The sequence below is a fragment of the Macaca fascicularis genome, chromosome 2, assembly GCF_037993035.2.
Source record: "Macaca fascicularis isolate 582-1 chromosome 2, T2T-MFA8v1.1".
Lineage (NCBI taxonomy): Eukaryota > Metazoa > Chordata > Mammalia > Primates > Cercopithecidae > Macaca > Macaca fascicularis.
In genome coordinates this window covers 184,959,415-184,979,469 of record NC_088376.1, presented here as the reverse complement: position 1 = coordinate 184,979,469, position 20,055 = coordinate 184,959,415, and the positions used below count along the sequence as shown (strand labels likewise).

General features: G+C 37.1%; 1 protein-coding gene across 2 annotated transcripts in view; it reads left to right on the top strand.

Annotated features, from left to right (window-relative positions):
• Nucleotides 1–20,055, top strand: part of CRYBG3 (crystallin beta-gamma domain containing 3) — a 124,088-nt gene that overhangs the window by 53,717 nt on the left and 50,316 nt on the right. For both annotated transcript variants that reach the window (XM_045385348.3, XM_005548357.5), the window contains 7 exons: nt 602–6,773; nt 8,435–8,479; nt 8,718–8,833; nt 9,799–9,946; nt 15,753–15,889; nt 17,479–17,593; nt 18,499–18,534. In XM_045385348.3, the coding sequence (XP_045241283.2) occupies nt 828–6,773; nt 8,435–8,479; nt 8,718–8,833; nt 9,799–9,946; nt 15,753–15,889; nt 17,479–17,593; nt 18,499–18,534 (6,543 nt within the window). In that variant the 5' untranslated portion in view covers nt 602–827. The remainder of the gene's footprint in view (nt 1–601; nt 6,774–8,434; nt 8,480–8,717; nt 8,834–9,798; nt 9,947–15,752; nt 15,890–17,478; nt 17,594–18,498; nt 18,535–20,055) is intronic.

Below are 20,055 nucleotides of genomic sequence, written 5' to 3'. Positions count from 1 at the left end.
ATACTAATTGTATAGTGAGAATTTTGATGCAGTTTTGTCATTTATTGAATCAACAAATACATACTGAGTGCTTACTGTGGGCTAGATATCTTGCCATCTGTTTTCCTTTAAAATGTTTCCAACTTATGTGCTAAATGTTGCTGTTCAAATTCACATCTAAGAGTAAAGGAATAGAAGGTCATTATGATGCTTTAATGTGGTGGAGAAATCAGTGATGTATCCCTAAACTTGTAGTAATATGAGGCCCAAAGTCAATCTGGTTACTTAGAAGTCAGACACTCCTTTGAGATTAGAACTAGGACCCAAGGCTTGAACGCATATTCTGTTAACCACAGTCAGAGGTATGTATGTAATCAGGTAAGAAGGAGTAATTCTAAGGAACTCAAACATTCTTCATGCTGCATTGACATTCAGGTGCTGCTTGTTAAATTTTTATTATTTTTAATAAAGATAAATTTAAAGCATTCTATGATTTACTCCCCAAATTGGTACATATTAAGGGAAGTGGTGTTTAAAAGATGTACTTTTACCACAGTTGCTGGGATTAGTAGTAAGTATTATTAGTTGTATTTCCTGATACTCTCATACTTTCTTTTTACAGACAAATCGATGGTAAACCAGAGGAGCCTTCAGTAACATATGCAACATATCGAGGCCCAAGTCACATTAGGAAATATTTAAAGCAACAGACGGGCTTGGCAACTGTGAATACCTTGGACACAGAAAATGAAAGTTCTGACTCTAGTATAAACAGACACATTGACCCTGGAAGTGAGATTGAGGCTAGGATACTGCCACTGTTGTTATCAGCTAGTACAGACTCATCTATGAAAGGAAATCTACTTGAAGGCCCATTAGAAGACTCTGATTGTAGCAAAACAAGTCTCAACACAGAAAGTTCTTTGACAAATAACCCAGAACTGCAGAATATTGCCTCTTCCAATAATTTTTTAAATAAAAATGCTTGGGGGGGTATTGAGAGAAATAGGTCATCCCCTTCTTCTGTGACGAACTCCAGCTATGATGGAGAATCTGACTCACAGCACCATTTAAGTTGTGAACCAGTTTCTCAGACTAACAGAAATTTGGTATGTTCAGCATTGTTCACAGGAAGTAGCAGTAGCAATGTCCCTTGCAGCCCAGATTTTCAGAGAGTAACTACAACAGAAAATACGATAAAAGAAAACACTGTGATGAGTAATGGGACATTGGTGCAAAGAGAGGAGCTTGTTGAGCCTCAGGGCCCTGCTATTTCTAATTTCTCTTGTACCAAATCTGATGGGAGTGACACTACTGAACAGGAAAGTACAAATTTGCCAAGTCCAAATAAATCAATTAGGCATGAAGATCTGCAGTTGCCAGAGAGTGAGTGTTCTGACAAGCAAACCATAGATAACTCATCAAAGCAAGCTGCCACTCACACCAGTGTCGTTGCTCTTCAGAGACATGCTGTGACAAACACAGAACTTGTAAATGAAGGAAAGAGATTGTCTGCCCAAGACTCACAGAAAAATGTGGTTGTTAGAGAAATCAGGCAAGAAACAGAAAGTGCCTCAGCTAGTGAATCCATAGCTTCAAGTCATGTAAAAGCTCCAGAAGATAAAATTGAGTCATCACCCAAAGATACTGACCAATACTTTGAAACCAAAGCCAAAAAGCTTGATTTTAGGTCCCATGATAAAATTCCTCATATTAGAATGAATAGAAAAGACCTGACCTCCTTAAATTACGTCAGTGAATCAGCAGTTGTAGCATGCTTAGTAAATAAAAATGCACCTGAGTTGAAATTTGAACTTAATAGAAGTCACATTTCAGAAACTCCTCTTGACTCTGAGAGTCCTCAACAAACTAAAGTATCACCTGATGCTAAAACATGTCTTAGCCTTGACTGTAAAAAACTAAATTTCAATATTTCACCTCCTACCTTTGTTTCTGGAGTTGGGATGCTGAGCAAGTTGGATATTCCTGATTTAATGAATGAGGGTTCTCCTGTGCCCATTGAAACTGGGAAGGTCAACACTGTTGGTATTTCCTGTCAGCCTAGTAAGTGTAAAGAAGAAAATGTGAAAAACCATGTTGAGGCTGCAGGCGGGAAGAGTCCTCCTCTTTCCTTTTGCCTTGAATATACATCTGCAATTTTTGAATCCAAGGAAATTATTTCTAATAGTGAAAAATGCCAGGTTCTTCCAGGTTCTGAAGCCAGTGGCCCTCACTTAACTGGGATGGAGCTATTGAGCTTTGACTCTGGAAACCTCTCTAAGGATTGCAGTTCCATTTTATCTCAAGACCGTAATAGAGTAATGTCTTCAAACACTAAAGCAAATATGAGCATAATAGAGAAGTCTGATTCTCTTTCCTTGGAAGCCAAAGCTGCTAACATTGTATCAAAAGCTGAAATTGATGGTCAGAACAATGTTCCTGTGGAGTCACATTCTGGAAGAGGAAAAACTATATCCTTGTCCAAGGTATCTCTTTCACAAGCGGAGCCCAGAGACATTTCTCAGGATAAAATGTCTTCTTTTCCACTGAAAATTACCCATGTTCCAGAAAAGCCTATTTTATCAGAATTAACATTTCTAGAAGTTGAACAGGACAAAAGTTTTCAATCAATTAATCATAATGAGATTGGAGAGAAATGTTCAGACGCTGGCCTAAAAGAGAATTGCCAAGCTGAGCTTTCTCCTGCTACCTCCAAATATGAAGATATACCAGAAACAGAGGTAGATGCCTTAGGCTCTCCTCCTGCTCTTCTTAAAAGTATTATATCTGGGATTTTACCACCTATTCGTGATGAGAAAGTCAGTAGGCAAATGGCACAGAATTGTGAAGCTAACACTTACATGATTCATCAATCTTTGGATATTTGTGGGACTAAAAAGATTTCTGGTCACTCAGAAATGGCAGAACTCAGCTTAGCTAATATTTTCCATAAATTCCAAGAAACTGGCAGCTCAAAAGTAAATTCACCTTTTCTGGATTCTGATTCCAGTTTGGGAAAAAATGTTTCTGCATCTGAGGACTCAAGCTTCCTTAATGTACCTTCTGTGCTGAGATCAGAAAAGAAATCCTCATCTTACAGAAAGAAAGAGAACATCCATTTTTTAAATGGTGGTATTGATAGTGTGTCATCTTCCTCTAGTTACCCTGAAGAAGTTAATGTGATGATAAATTCACATAAGCCCCAAAATCATTTGGATTCTATACAAGTTACCAAAGATCTCACACATGAAGGTACCTCTGTAACTGACCCGTTGTACCCTAACACCTCTTATTTGGAATTTGAAACGTCTATCTCAATTGGGAAAGAAGTAACCCCATTTCAGGAACATTTTGGGAAGATATCCACTGATTTCCCAACCACTGCCCGATTTGACAATCCCGTGGAAGCAGAGACTGGAGCAGTTGCTGGGCCTGCAGTGTCAGTTAACAGCTCAGGCCAACAGTGTTCTGAAGCCTCTGCTGAGCACATAGAAGCCAGGGGAAGAGCACATGACCAACTTTTGGACCTCGAAAGTAGTTTACTCAAAAAGGCCGACACATTGATTGGTGAGATTTTTAATTCTGTCAGGGAAGAACTAAAATTCAAACACACAGTGAGTACCTGCCAGGAGCACATAGCCATAGAAGGCATAATGAATCAGGGTACCCTGAAAGAAGACGTCTCTGAGAAAAACCCATTAGAAGTTACACTAACAGAGATCCAACAGACAGAGGGTTTGGAAGAGCAGGGCATGGAAAACATGTCAGAAGTCGAAGAGAAGCCCTGTGATTCACCAGCAGTTGGTGAGAAGAGTCTTCTTGTTGATCCTGATAGTATGAATGTATCTTGTTTGTTAGAAGATAAAGCTAGGGAATTAGTCAGTGAGATTATTTATGTAGCCCAAGAAAAATTGAGAAATGATGCTTTTGAAGATACTGAGGATACTTGGGATTCTGAACTTCAGGCAGATCCTTCAAAAATTCTGAACAGTGATAGTGTTAAGCCACATGATGTAGTTAGAGAGTTCTTGGTATCAGAACAGCCAGTAAATCAAAGCACACAAATTAGTGAAAATAAAGTATTAAGTAAATTCTTCTCTGTAAGTAACTTAGCTAGTGGCACAGAGTCAATTAAGGGAAGAGAAATTGTTCTCTACCAAAAATCCCCATTTTCTGGAAATGGATCTGGACTGTCTGATAGTATAAATTTGCAGGAATCAGATACGGTTTTACTAGCTGAAGACATGTCACGTAAACGGTCAGATGATAGGGTAAAAACACATTTATTTTGCAATGAGGACTGTAATGAGACAATGGAAATAGAGAATGTGGATAATAACAAAACTGAGACAGAGGATAGAAGAACTCTTGTATTAAATTTCAAATGGCCTCCACTTGTGAATGATGACATCCATGCACCTGGTACATCTAAAAGCAGTTTGTCTGATAGCCTTGTATGTATATCTGAAAAAAACTTGCCAGGACACAGTAAAAACACACCTCTTGCAATGTCAGAAGTAGGGAAAGTACACAAGAAGGATAATGAAATAAATATAGGGAAAATTGAGCTTATACCTTCCATGTTAGAAACGGGGAAAACAAACAAAAAGGATGCTGAATTGAATATTCTGAAATACGAGGCAGTCCCTCCTATGTTAGAAATGGGAAGAGTACATAAAATGGATGCTGAAATGAATGTCAAGAAAACTGAACCAAAAGCTAATGTTTTTAAAATGGGAGAGGTATACCAAATGGATGCTGAGAGCTGTATTGAAAAAACTGAGGGATCACCTGTCATTTTAGGAATGGAAAAAGCTTATAAGATGAAGGGTACCGAAGGGGATGTTGGCAAAATTGAGGTGATACCTGTTATGCCAGAAGTGAAAAATGTCCACCAAAAGGATGCTGAAGGGTATATTGTAAAGACTGAGATGGCACCTGTTACAATTCACATGGAAAATATTTGCCAAACGCATGCTGAAGGGGATATTGGCAAGACTGGGGCAATACCCTTGTCAGAATTGGAAAATATCTACCGAAAAGATGGTGAAGGGATTAGTGAAAAGGCTAAAGGAATACCCATTACATTAGCAGTGGAAAATGCTTACCAAAAGGATGCTGAAGGGGATATTGCAAAGGCTGAAGTGATGCCTGTGAGGTTAGAAATGGAAAATACTTACCCAAAGGATACTGAAAGAGATAGTGGCAAAACTGAGGTGATGCCCATTGCATTAGAGGTAGTAAATACTTACCAAAGAAATGCCGAAGGGTTTACTGGGAACACTGAGGGATCTATGTTGAAAATGGAAGCTACTTGCCAAAAGACTGCTGAAGAGGTCATTAAGAATACTGAAATAGTACCGTGTGTGTTAAAAGTGAAGGAAGCACACGAGGCAGCACCTGCCCCCTTAGAAATAGAAAAAGCATGCAAGAGAGATGTTAAAGACACTATTGGAGCAACTGTGTCCTTACCCTCTGTGATAGAAATGGAAAAAATATCCCCAGAAGATTGTGGTGAGAATATTGGGAAACACGAAGTGTTACCTACAGTGGTAGACATTGAGAAAATACATGGACCAGGACTGGGATTGACCATTACACAAGTGGAGGCCATGCCTCCTGCATTTGAAAGTAAAACACTACAAGAGTATGCTGAAGGGAGTGTTGGAGAAACAAAGGAAGAACCTACTGAAATAAAGGAAGGCTTGATAGCACATGAGAATAGACTTGCTACACATTTCAGGGGTTATGAATCCCCTACATTAAGTAAGGATTATGAGGGCTACCCAGCCCCAGCAATGCCAGATTTTCAACCTGGAGATACCATAGTAAGACTAGACAAAAGAATGTCTCTTACTGCAATACATGACAAGAGGAGAGAGACAGATTATAGTGGCAAAAAAGGATATAATTTAGCTTTTGTTTCTCAAGATGAACAAGAAAATTCTTCCTTTACTATATTATACGAAGAGCCCCTTCAAGAAGAGGACAAGTATGCTTCCGCGGAAGCAAGCCAAACACGGTCTGTCTGGTTTCCTGATACGTCCCCTGACAGCATGCCTGTTCTGGCATGTGAAAGGTCTGAGAGTAGAACTGACCTTGTCCATCACTTTGAAAAAGGTACTAAATTAGGTGAGACATTTGATAGTGATAGTTCAGAAATGTTCTTATCAGTGGAGGCCAAAAGGTACAAAATTTATCCTTTAGCATTGTCTCCCATTTATGAGGATGACAGCTCACAGGAGGACATTCTATCCAGTGAGGTTTCACCTGGTCACCATGGCCCCAGGAAATCAAGAGAGAGTGAAAACCAGCCCTCTTCTGTTTTATCCCTTCTCCAGTCAGTGTCAGAGCGTTTAAAGATGAATTTTGATGAAGATGACAGAGAGGCAGCTGAGGAGGAAGAAGAGGAGGAGGCAGCAGTATTGCATAAAGATCTGAGAGCTGGAAGCGGGGAGCATGTTACCTTCCAGTTGCCAGATCCTTCTATCACATTTTACCCTGATGACCAGGAAAGCATTGGAATTTCTAAGAATTCATATGTGATGCCAAGTGAACCTACTACCTCCAATCTACAAGTTGGTCTGTGGCCAGAAAAGACCTCATTTCTCCAGAAATCTGACCTTACTTCTAAACTACATTCTTCTTTAAAGAGTGCTTATCATCAGTATCTGCAGACTTCCCAAAGTCATTCCTCAGAAAAAGGAGCCAGATTTGGTGGAATTCTTCAGGAACCAGTGTCCAAGTATTTCCGTGTTCAAGACAACCCAGGCAGATTGAGCCCATTTATAGAGGTAAGTTATTTTGTTTATTATATTAATAATAATAATTAAAGCTTTGGGTCATGAAATTATCTAAAGGCTTATTAAGAAAAATCAATGTTTTGGCCAAGCATGCTGGCTCACGCCTGTAATCCCCGCACTTTGGGAGGCCGAGGCAGGTGGATCACAAGGTCAGGAGTTCAAGACCAGCCTGGCCAAGATGGTGAAACCTCGTCTCTACTAAAAATAAAAAAAAAAATTGCCAGGCATGGTGGTGGGTGCCTGTAATCGTAGCTACTGGGGAGGCTGAGGCAGAGAATGGTTTGAACCCGGGAGGCAGAGGTTGCAGTGAGCCAAGATCGCACCAATGCACTCCAGCCTGGGCGACAGAGTGAGGCTCCATCTCAAACAAACAAAACAAAACAAAAAAGAAAATCAATGTTTTGAGGTTGTAGAAGTTACATAAAGTTTGTTTCATAAAAATATCAGATTTATTCTTTGGTTGAAATATATCATAACTCATGTATTTTAGTTGGACTACTTAGGAAACAAAATTGCTTGGTCAGAATTTAAAAAGCATAATACTGAAGCAAGGTTATTTTGAAGTATTTTGCTAATATTTTTCAAGCTAAATTAAGTGACAGTCTAAATTTCTCAAGGTACTGTATGTGAGAAAATTGTCAGTTTGCATTTAGCTTATTAGTCTAATGAAAAATCTTTCTGTTAAGTAAAATTTTTAAGTATTTGACAGCAGCCTCTCACTACAACAACTCATGTTGTTCATGCAACGCAGTGAGCAACCTAAATCAAACAAAAAGAACTGAAAACAAACATAGCTGGAAAATGTTTTAAATTCAATTACATTTTTCTTTGATTTAGAAAATTTAAATATTTAATGTAGAATATTTATTAAATATGGGACTTTCCTTTCTGGCATTTCCAAGGTCATGGTACTTTCAAGATAAAGATAGAGGATGTCCAAGGCCTGTATCTTTACCTCAAACAATCTTCATGGCAAATAGTAATACTCAAAGACCAACCAAAACTTGCAAAGCAAAGTCGTTTTAAAAGACGTGATGGGATTTGAAGAAATATTTCTTTCATGGTTCTCCACTGCCTACCAAATCAAGTGGCACCTCTTAACTCTGCATTATAAGGCCCCCAAGTTCTGTTTTGCCAACCTTGTCTCCCCACACTCTGGGTGCACACTCTGTTTCCTACCAGTGCACTTTTCCCCAGGATGGTTCTCTTCCTAGAATTTCTTTATTCACTATCCCGTCACAACCTGCCACATTTTCCATTGACTGAAATGTTGTTTTTCAAGATCCCTCAGTACCACTCCCTCAGAAAAGCCTCTCTGAATCTCTGTGTGCCCTTACCTCCATGCTGGTGCCATTTCCACAACCTAGTGTTTTCCTTGTGTTTTACCTGTGAATGTAACTTAGGCTTAGAAGAGCTATGCAAATATGATCATCTATTTACCCATTCTAAGCGATGTACTTCTTGAGGGCAGAGACAACGTGTTAATTTCCTGTATGTTTGTATTTATATCACTTCTATCTAGAGAAGCACCTCGCTCATAATGATCACTAACTAAATATGTGATAAATTGGATACATGACTGCTAAGAAAATGAATTATGCATCTTTCACCGATGTTTCTTGAAGCTTACTTTTCCACTTTTATTATTTCAGAATGTTGACAAAGAAACTCTGAGATATAACCCAAGACCTGGGAAGGTAAGGATAACTTTCTCAAACTAAGATAAAGGTTAAAGATTAGGTAACTTTCAGGCTTGAGGAATTTAATATACTTATACGTGACTTAGAAAATGATTTCAAGGATTTAACATCTAAAGTAACATTTACTTTTGTATATTTAGGATGTTTATTTCTATGTTCTAGGACATTTTAGAATTTAAAATACATTCTAAAAATTAGTTATTGTAGCTACTTACTGCTATTTACTGTGTTGCAGATGGTTATCTATGATCTCCATGAAAGTAAATATAAACAAGAAGTCTACTGTAATATTCCTGATGCTACATCATGGTCTTTTCCAAATGGAGTTCTAATAAAAGTTGTAAGGGGCTGGTAAGAAGTCTCTTAAAATTTTATAGCATAAAAAGTAAATGTGTCTTCTTGCTGTTAATGCTTTTTTTGCTATTTTTTATTAAAGTCATAATTTCCTTCCTCTACTTTTTGACAGAATATTTTGAAACATTATTGTTAGTGTGTTATAACTTAATTGTTCTCTTTATTTACTATGGCATAAAATATAATCTGTTTTTAGTGCTTCAGCCAGTAAGTTGCAAGACTTAATCTATACAATCAGTACCATTCTGTAACTGCATTATTAGCGGATAGATTTGGCAAGTTTGGGTGAATGCTTCAGTTGAATGAAGCATAGCTTTGAAAATGAGTTCAGAATTTGTGGGATGCTGAGGAATGTGAAGGCCACATAGTTAAAGTTGTTCGTATAACTTGCTCAGAAGTGAAGGAATCTTTGTATGGTCTAAAAATGAGGGGCAACTGCATCTGTTTATTATGGACCATGAGCCATGGACAAGCTGGAGCCAGAATTTATCTGTCCAGTGTTTAGGCTACCCAGGTAAGCATTCACGTCTTAAATCATATGGTGTAATCTCATCTTCATATAATAAAATAGGACTTGTGTCCTGTGTTACTCAGCAACAAGAAAATTAGAAGTATAATTTGGAATTGTTGCACTATTGTTTTTAATGCAACTGTATAGTTTTGTATAGACCACATCTATAAAGAGCATACATACCTAAATATAGACATAGAAATATATTATGGTACTATGTTCAGAAAGTATTTCTATTCCCAAGGTATATGCACTTTTGTTTTTTCTTTCCTATTCACCTATACTTAAATTAGCATATAGCATTGTTTCAAAAAAATAGAGTTATATGTTAATAGTGGAAGATATCCCAGCTTAAAAAATTTAAGTAGACAAAATGGTCTGTGACTTATTCGCCTCAGCTCTTAGAAAATTAAATATAATATAACTCATCATTGCATTTCTCTTTATTTAGCTGGATTTTATATGAGAAACCACATTTCCGAGGTCAGAAATGTGTGCTGGAAGAAGGGGAAAAGGTGTTAAATCGTGACTGGATTCTTCAGAACAGAAGGCATCCACAAAGAAACTTTGCATTGGGTTCTATCAAACGTGTGTTAAAGGTAACAACTGTAGATTTTTCTCCTGTTTTTTATTTGATTTTATTTGTCATATAGTAAACCTGTGCTATGACCTGGCAATGTTTACAAATCATTGCTAATTTTTGTGCTGTTACTAATCTTCATTATCATTGATAATCTTTTGAGTTTATGCAAATAGAGTGAATGTAATTAAAAATATTAACCAGAGGTAATCTAGTTTATAAAATGTTACATGGGCTGGGTGCGGTGGCTCACGCCAGTAATCTCAGCACTTTGGGAGGCTGAGGCGGGCAGATCACCTAAGATTGGGAGTTCAAGACCATCCTGGCCAACATGGTGAAATCCTGTCTCTACTAAAAATACAAAAATTAGCCGAGTGTGCTGGTGCAAGTCTGTAATCCCAGCTACTCTGGAGGCTGAGGCACAAGAATCACTTGAACCCAGGACATGGAGGTTGCAGTGAATCAAGATCGTGCCACTGCACTCCAGCCTGGGCGACAAAGTGAGACTCAGTCTCAAAAAACAATAATAAATAAAGATATAAAATGTTACATGATGTACTATGTATTTTAATAGGATTATACTATTACTATTAAAATATGCTAATAGGAATAGTATACTCCTATTATAATAGTATACTATAGACTATACTACTATATTAGTGTACTACTATATTAGTGTACTACTATAATAGTATTCTACTGCTCCTACTGTAATACTCCTAGTGGTATATAATAGTATACTACTATATTAGTGTACTACTATATTAGTGATAGTATACTACTATACTATATAGTAGTAATAGTATACTACTATACTATATAGTAGTAATAGTATACTACTATACTATATAGTAGTAATAGTATACTACTATACTATATAGTAGTAATAGTATACTACTATACTAGTGTACTACTATATTAGTGTACTACTATAGTATACTACTATATTAGTAATAGTATACTACTATACTAGTGTACTACTATATTAGTGTACTACCATAGTATACTACTATATTAGTAATAGTATACTACTATATTAGTGTACTACTATAATAGTATTCTACTGCTCCTACTGTAATACTCCTAGTGGTATATAATAGTATAGTATTGGCTGGGCCCTGTGGCTCACACCTGCAATCCCAGCACTTTGGGAAGCTGAGGTGGGTAGATCACTTGAGGTCAGGAGTTTGAGACCAGACTGGCCAACATGGTGAAACCCCATCTCTACTAAAAATACAAAAATTAGCCAGATGTGATGGTGGGCAGCTGTAACCCCAGCTTCCCAGGAGGCTGAGGCAGGAGAATCACTTGAACCTGGAGGGCAGAGGTTGCAGTGAGCTGAGATCATGCCACTGCACTCCAGTCTGGGCAACAGAGCAGGACTGTGTCTCTTAACAATAATAATAATAACAATAGCAGCATAGTATTATAGAATACTCCTAATTAGTATACACTGTTCCTAATTAGGAGTATACTATTCAGGAATATTAGAGATTCCTTATTGATTTCCAGATATACATTTTCCTAGTGTAGATTGCTTCTACTTATTATAGACATGTGTGTGCATGCATGTGTGTGTGTTAGGGGAAATAAGGGAGGATTGGAATAGGAAGGGAAGGTATTGTTTTTTATTTTTCTGTTTAAACAATATTAATACTAAGATGAAAAGGGTCTTCCAATGTAATAAAATATTTTGTATGAAGTTCTGTGGTAGTATAGAGGAGGGGTTAATTAGTGATAAGGTCACCTCAGATAAGGACAGAATTCTCCTCACAGGTATTCTTAAGATTCCCTTCAACAGTAACATAATATGTGATACAATACAGTTACTTATGTGACAGTCATGGATATATGTAGTTTTCAAGTTATGGAGATTTCATTTGTATACATAAAAAGTATAAATTGAGATGAACACCATCATGATGACTTGGATTGTTATTATTAAACTCTTCATAGTGGTCTGTAGCATTCAGAGAAATTAAATATAGCCTACAGAAAAACTCAAGTTATAAAGGGTGGCTGCACATATTTTATGTGAATCAATACTGTCTGCCAAACTCTAAGTAAACCTATATTTAACAAATATTTGTGTCTGCTTTTGAGCCAATACTATGGTGTGCACAGGGAATAGAAATACAAGTGAGATACGGTTCCTTACTTCAGGTTGCTTAAAGACTGGGGGAGAGCAGCTGAATCACATGATTATATGATGTGAGACGTGTTCTCCAGGGCCCTCTGGGCACACAGAAGAAACAACTCACCTTTGGGAAGAGGCATGTCACCTGGAGGAGGTGGCACCTGTTTGGAATGTTGCAAGGACTAACAGGAGTTAAGCAGTCTAGGAGATATGAGGGAGTTCCTGGCAGAGCCACTTTTGTCAGATGCAGAGGTGAGCTTTGGTGGCCTAGTGTAATGCAAGGAGATTAAGATGGCTGAAGTGGAGAGAGCAATGTCCATTTTCATTGAAAGATTTAACTGCAGTCAGTTCAGTTCTGCAGATAACCATCTGAGTGCTCACTCGATTAACTCAACTAGAAATTCCTTGAAAAAATGACTAGTTTGTAACTCTACTCTTTTAAGATTTATATAACTTGTGGTTTTGTGCTTTCTTTGTGAAATCAGGCACTATGCCAAGGCCTAGTGGGAAAAAAACAAGTAATTTATAGCAAACAGCCACCGCTCTCAACCCCCCCGAAATCAAACAATAAAATCAAACAGATTTAATCTGGTGAGCATAGATATTTGAATGGATATTTGCACGTCCACCATTTGTTTGGACTATATTATAAGAAAGAGTAAGTCAGGCTTGTACTTTTTCCTCCAGTGTTTGTTCTTGGAATCATTTCTTTTTTTAGTTGCAGTGTTAGTGCCCGTGTATCTCCAACAGGTTAACAACTTTTAGGGAGGAAGGAAAATAAAACTATTGAGCATTGAATGAAAGAGGCATAAGCCTTGTTTAAATATTTTACAAAGTAATAATTAGGCATCAAACTGCTTCCTTTTTCCAACATTGTCAAAATTCTGCCTATCGATGCTTCACTTTCATGATGGTTGTTTCCATGCTGGATTCACTTCTGCCTATTCTATGCCAACTTTATCTTGTTGAATCATCTTTATATTAGTTGTTTTCATTGTTGTAGTCAAGACTTTAATGTCCTTTAAAGATAATTCTTTCATGACGTCTTCACTTTAGAGTACACCACCCAAACAAACATTGTTTGTACAACACAATGCAGAGGAAATTTGTTTGTGTGACACAGTCAGTTATGTATTTTGTTACTGTAACTCAGATCCCTGGGGGGACATTAATATGGAAATATTTGAAATATTGTTACTAGCACTCTATTATTAACAGCATACAAAAGAGCCTTAAGGATTGACAGGTATAGCAGACACCCTCAGTTATCAGTATGTAGATTCCAGCTAAGGATTGTCTTTGTCCCCAGGGAAAATAATTGGGGGTGAAGGTAGTAACATGGTGAATCTTGATTCAAGTGCTTTCGTTTGCAAAATTAGAATAATTTAATATTGCAAATTACTATATTTACTGTGTATTTAAGTCTTTTTTTAAAGATACAACATTTTTCTTATGTTAAAAATCTGTTGTTAGATCCAGAACGGAGGTATCTTATGTAAGGTAGAGACAAATTTTCTTACTGTGTTTGTTAACTGTGATTTTGTTAACTATAACTATAAAACTGTCTTCATTCTTACTATAATAGTATACGTTTGCAAATTTCACTAATCTATTTGCAAAGTGTATCAGGACTACAAAAGTATACAAGGAAGCCATATAAACTTAAATTGTTTATTGTTTCTAGGTTACTATAAAGTGCCTTTCAGTTGCTGGTGTTTGACTTTCTTTGTCCATCAAGAATTATACATATGTTTTGCAAAGCATGCTATTTCTGTGAATAGCCACTGTGAAGATAGAACTTAACAGTGAAATATTTTTCAGTCAACTAGAGCAAAAATTAGGTTTCTAGTGAAGATAACAGCAAAACATATGCCTTCTCATTTTTGTTTATTTTCATTTTTTGGTGATTACACTTTTGCTATTATACTCTTTCCATCTGTGTTGTTGTAGACTTGAATGCTTCTTAGCTTTTCCCTTTTAGAGTACACCACCCAAACATTGTTTGTACAACACAATGCAGAGGAAATTTGTTTGTGTGAGACAGTTAGTTATGTATTTTGTTACTGTAACTCAGATCCCTGGAGGGACATTAATATGGAAGTATTTGAAATAATGTTACTAGAACTCTATTATTAATAGCATACAAAAGAGCCTTGAGGATTGACAGGTGACTGTTCTAAACATTTCTGCTTATTTTTGAAATGAAATGTTAGAATGAAGTATGCTTTTGTACTTTAAAGGATATTTTTAGATTACACTTCTTTAGCATTTTGCATTTTAGAACCAATTTTCTGAAAATGAGATGTATAAACTTGCTTGCTTTTGTATATTAATAGAATGATTGAGAATTCAGTTTGGGGAAAAGTTGCAAAATCAGAATATTATACTTTTAGAATTGCAAAACTTAAATAGAATTGTTCAGTCTCTTATAAATGCCACACCTGTTATTACATTTACCTATTTTATTAAAACGTATGCATTTGAATCTCACAGTGTCATAGGGGATAATTACTAAAACTTGAGTTGTATCGAGTTCTATCATTAAATACTCATGAGTATTGAGATAGTGTGTTTAGACAGAAGTGTATCTGTAATTTCAGAGAAGGGAAAAAATAATTGTAATTTTGATTCCCTAAGAAGGGATGAGGTCTTTTTTGAGTTAGAACTTGACTATTAGAAAAGATTTTTGAAAGTAAGAATACAAAGGATTATTTCTTTAGTCGAGATAGGGGAAACATCTGCAAAGCTTACAGAGGCTGGAGTGGAAGTGGAGATAGCGTGAGGACCAATATGACTGCAGAGTTGTAGGAAGTTAGTCTGGATCACTAGTTTTGTGCCCTATTACAGAAAGACACACAGAAACATGAATTTGATGTGCTTGGGTCTGAAGCCAATGAGTTTCTTGAGGAAAGTGATGTTCTAACAAGTTCAGCTGTCTAAAGAGTAGTAGCTAGTGCTTGACTAGTGGTTGTAAGTAGGCCTGTAATCAAAGTTTGGGCCTAACCAAGGGTTGTGACAGTGGAAATATGTAAGAAGAGAGATACACAAGGGAAAATTTTAAGGAAGGTCTCACAGGACAATGAGTGCATAATTTTTTAAGACTGTGATGGAGTAAAGGGTCAATTACATAATGCTTTTCTTCTTCAAACCTACTGCACTAGGAAATGCAGTCCTACAGGGAGGAAAACAGATTTCCTTTACCCTCACCTCTAATGACTATTTCTTTTGTCAAGGTAAATCAGATAAACACTGAAGAGGGTACTGCTTCTCTACTTGTTTTTTTATATCCCCGATGAGATCAGCTTTTATTTAACTCTCTTCCTCCCTTATGGTTTTATTATACTTCTAAGAAGGAAGGCTTACAGACATTTGGCACTCAAATAGTTTGGTAACTCTGAAATCTGAACTCAATTTGGTAACTCTAAGCATTGCTTAATGGAAAGAATCTTTAAAAAACAAAGCAGAAAAATTGGGACAATAATTTTTTCATAAAATGTATAATTTTCATGTTATTAACAACTTTTTAGAAAAACTTGTTTTTTAGGAGAAACACTATTTCCTTTATGTTTTCTTTGTGAAGAAATTCAACTCGATAATGAGAACAGTGTAACTGTATGTCCAGGACATTGAGAAGACTAGACTGTGTGTCTCTAGTTGATTTCAAAGCCAAATTATTATTTTTTTTCAGGACTGTAGCATTCCAGAGATAGAGCTTTTCCCACAATCTGACCCAGCCTGTTGTCCTGTCTACATACAGAGAGCAGTCCCCAACTTGGAAGAACTGAATATCTCCAAATCTATGTCCTTCACTGTGAAGTCAGGAGTGTACGTATCAGTTCCTTTTTATTATAGTGATTGATGGCCACCAAAGTTAACTTTTTGTTTCATATTTCAATAGATGACATACATAGTTCTAAAGTTTCTAGCTAATGTTTATACTCTCAGTCACCCAAGAAAGACTGCAGGGGTTAAAAGATTCTTTCTTTGGATCTAACTAGAGCTCAGATATATGACTCACAGGAGCAGGTATAGAATTCTGAGATGTAGTTCTCGATATATAGATCTGTTGTCTTTTCATCCAACAAATTCTGTGATTGAGAAATAAAAGCATGTCCCTGGCCTAAAATTTTGGAGCCTGAACTATTTCTAGGGTGTCTAAGTTCTAATAGTCACTGACTGCCTCTGTGGTATCAGGCACATATGGCTTTTTTGCTTATGACTCCTCTGTTCCTGAAAAGCAGATGGTGTTACTCTCATATTATATGTGGGTGATTTGTCCTAGGCTACTAGCTGGTAAGTGTGGATTTGATACTAGGCCTCTCTGTTTCTAGAGGCATCTGTAGGATGATGGGTCTAAGTTCAGTCTTAGTTCATTCCCGGATTGACTTGACTCCAAACCCTGTGGATATCTGGCTCAACATGAAACCCTCTGCTCCCTCACTGTTTTTGTTTACTCTGATGATGGTTGGTGTACAATTTGGGGGTCACTGTAGGACAACTTTTTTGTCCCCCCTACATGTGAATTAGAACTTGTGGGCAGGCCAGCCGTGTGTGGTGGCTCGTGCCTGTAATCTCAGCACTTTGGGAGGCCAAGGTGGGCGGATCACCTGAGGTCAGGAGTTCGAGAACAGCCTGACCAACATGGAAAAACCCCATCTCTACTTAAAAAATACAAAAAAATTAGCTGGGCATGGTGGCACATGCCTGTAATCCCAGCTACTGGGGAGGCTGAGGCAGGAGAATCGCTTGAACTCAGAAGGCAGGGGTTGCAGTGAGCCGAGATCGCGCCATTGCACTCCAGCCTGGGCAACAAGAGCAAAACTCTATCTCAAAAACAAAACAAAACAAAACAAAACAACTCTTGGGCAGGCCAGTAATTGGCCGTGTCCATGAGGAATGTCTGTAATTATCAAGCTTAGCTGGAAAATGGGTCTTTTGGGAATCTGATTGCGAATACTCTTCCTTAGGCAGCCAATAGAACTGATATTGATTCTAAAAATGTGGCTCAAAATGTAAAACACCTTGTGGAATCCCTGCCTCTGATTGTTCCAGTTTAAAAAAGAACGGAATATAGTAAAATTTGTTTTGATTTTCTAATTATTTCCCACTTGAATTAAAGGTGCCACATGTTTTAGGTATCGGAAAAATAAAAGTAATGCCTAATGATTGGAAAACATATTAGACTTATTAAGGACAGATAGCTTATTATAGGATGGATAATGTGTGAACGTAAATACTTAATAACATGGTAACTGTTATCGTTATATAATGTCTGGCTCTCACTTTGAGTGTGTTTTACTAGTGTAATTCTGTGATGGAGGATTTTGTTTTTTTATTTTGGTAGCACTTTTTACCTGCCGAACTAGACTAAATCAGTACTGTTATACTTTAACTAACTATCTATTTTTATATAGTTGGCTTGCCTACCCAGATATTAATTTTAAGGGACAAGCTACAGTTCTGGAGGAAGACCATGGGCTCTTTGAGATTTCTACAGCAGAAATGAAATCATTACATCCGCTTCAAATGGTAAGCAAATTTAAAAAGAAGCATTCCTTTTCCCAAGTACCCATGAATCCAAAATTAAATAACCATCATGGTTGCTCATGCATCTCAATCTCAAGAAGTGAATATGTGTACCACTGAATTGGCAAACTATTGTACTGTAGTGCCTTCAGTATTTATAGTATTTCTTTTTTGTTGCAAACATTTACTTAGTGGCAAACTGTTCAATTAAACATTGGCTATGTGATAAACCATTTTTGGTTAGTCCATGCCCTTTAAAAACATAGCCACTAGGACAAACTGAAACATTTTAAGAAATATCACAATGTGGAGTAGCACTTGAAACAAAAAAAACCCCTACAGAATTGGGGTTTTTGTAGGGAAAAAGTTACTTTTCATGCTGTTCAACTTTGAGGTCACAAAGACAGTGCATGTGATCAAAAGTGTTGGTCGAACTTGGAAAGGTTAGTGTGGTTAGCTCAGTGCTCCAATTTAGAAAGCCCAAATAATTCTAGGGAAGACTTTTGGATTAGCTGGCTAAGAAAAACTACTCTGCTGAATGAGATTTCTAAGTTTACTAGCAATACCACTCTTCTTTTTGGGACACTCTGAAGTGGGATTAAATCTTAATTGGTCATGTGTAGTCAAGGACTAAAGCTCAGTTTCCTTCCTCATAGTAGTTGTAATCTGGAAAGTGTATCCTTAAGATTTCTTGCCCCATCTACATCGATGAGGAACACTATAACTTGGGTTTGACTACTATAGAGTTCTATATTTAGAATTTAAAATTTAGCACAATTTAAATTTGACTGATGTGTAATCTTCACTGATTAGATTTTTATGTAACCTACATATATCACTTTCAGATATTACGTTCAAATATTTTAAATATTTACCTGTCTAATATTAAACTATCTTGTCATCTTAAGGGTGGACTGAAAGTGGAAATGCCCATGAACTTAAAGGTAAGTCTTGAACTGATTTTTGTAGCAGGCTAAAGAGTCTCCGGATTAATATTTAGGTCTTTTGAATTATTGGTATAAAAAGTACCTCCACATATGATTATACTTAGCTAATGGATTTGAGGGAGGTGGGAAGTGAATGCACAAAATGTTTGATGAGGGCCCACCCTGTGGCTGTGAATGGAGAGTGGGATCAGTCTGCAAAGATGGAGGTCTGTACCAATAAATCAGTCAGACTCACTAGATTTCTGCTGCAGGGTGGAAAGGTGATAGGTTTGATTTTTGTTTTGGAGGAGGGGACTTGAGATAGCAGGTAGTTATTAAAGTGGAGATATCTAGCAGGCCTTTGGGAGTGATGCTCAGGAAGGTGATCAAGGCTGATCAAAAGGAAGTGTAGGTAACTCTTATCAGATAGATGGCAGTTTGTAAGTATGAGCATCCAAAGGGAAGAGTAGAGGCGAGGCAATGAAAATGGGTGGCAGTGGTGCCAGGATCAAGCAAATTCAGGGAAAGAAAGGAGGAAACAGAATTACAAAGTATTTTTAGAGAGAGAAGGCAAACCAGTACAGTGATAAAAGATGGAAACAGGCCTGCCTATAATTTGGTTATAGCACCTGCAGAGGCAGGTGTGGAAGCAGGGATTCATTTGTCTTCCTCTTCTCTAAAACAAGACACAACTCCTTCAACTCTCCCATTTCTGGGCTTTCTCATTTATGGAACTGACTTCCATTCTCTCAGACACATAGATGGAGTCTTTTAAAACTTCTGTGTCTGAGTGTATCTAATATACTTTGACTGCGTGTTGGAATTATACATATTGGAATTTTAAAAGATGCTTGTGCCTGGGCTGCACTCCCGGAGATACCATATTAGTTTGGGCCATAGTCAACAATTTCCAAAGAGTCCTAGGTGATTCTATTTGCAGTCAAGATGTAAAAGGTGTAAATTAGCTGTGGTGCTGTCTGAATGCCTTCTGTCTCACGTCTCCTAGTCTGGTCAATCAGGACTTCAGTTGTGACAGGCTGGATCTTCCTTGGACATTTGCAGTTTGACAGGTTGTAGGTGTACATGAATGGATTGGTAATAACAATTTATAAGTCGTTTGATATAAATTTGTGGCTTACTCTTCAAAGAATTTGTATTTCTTACTGAGTTTTAATGTGGTCAGCATATGTAACATGTATTAAAACCAAATAAAACTTTGTCATTTCAAATATAGTACCCAGTGCAAACCTAACATGGAAAAGTGCAGGATCAGTACTATATAAATTTTCCCTAATATTAGCAGTTTTTAGTCATAAGGCAGCTATAACCTTTTTGATTTAGTGTTTTTAAGCATGGGGTTTATTTGGCAAGATATTGAGTTGACATTTGTGCACAAATTATTCCATTACCCACAAATAGGACCAAGTGAGAGAATGTGGATAGATAAATGCTGTTGTCACTTCCTCACACTTAATGCAGCTGGTATTTGAGAAGTAAAAAAACAGCAAAATAGTAAAGGAGAAATACTATTCCAATCCA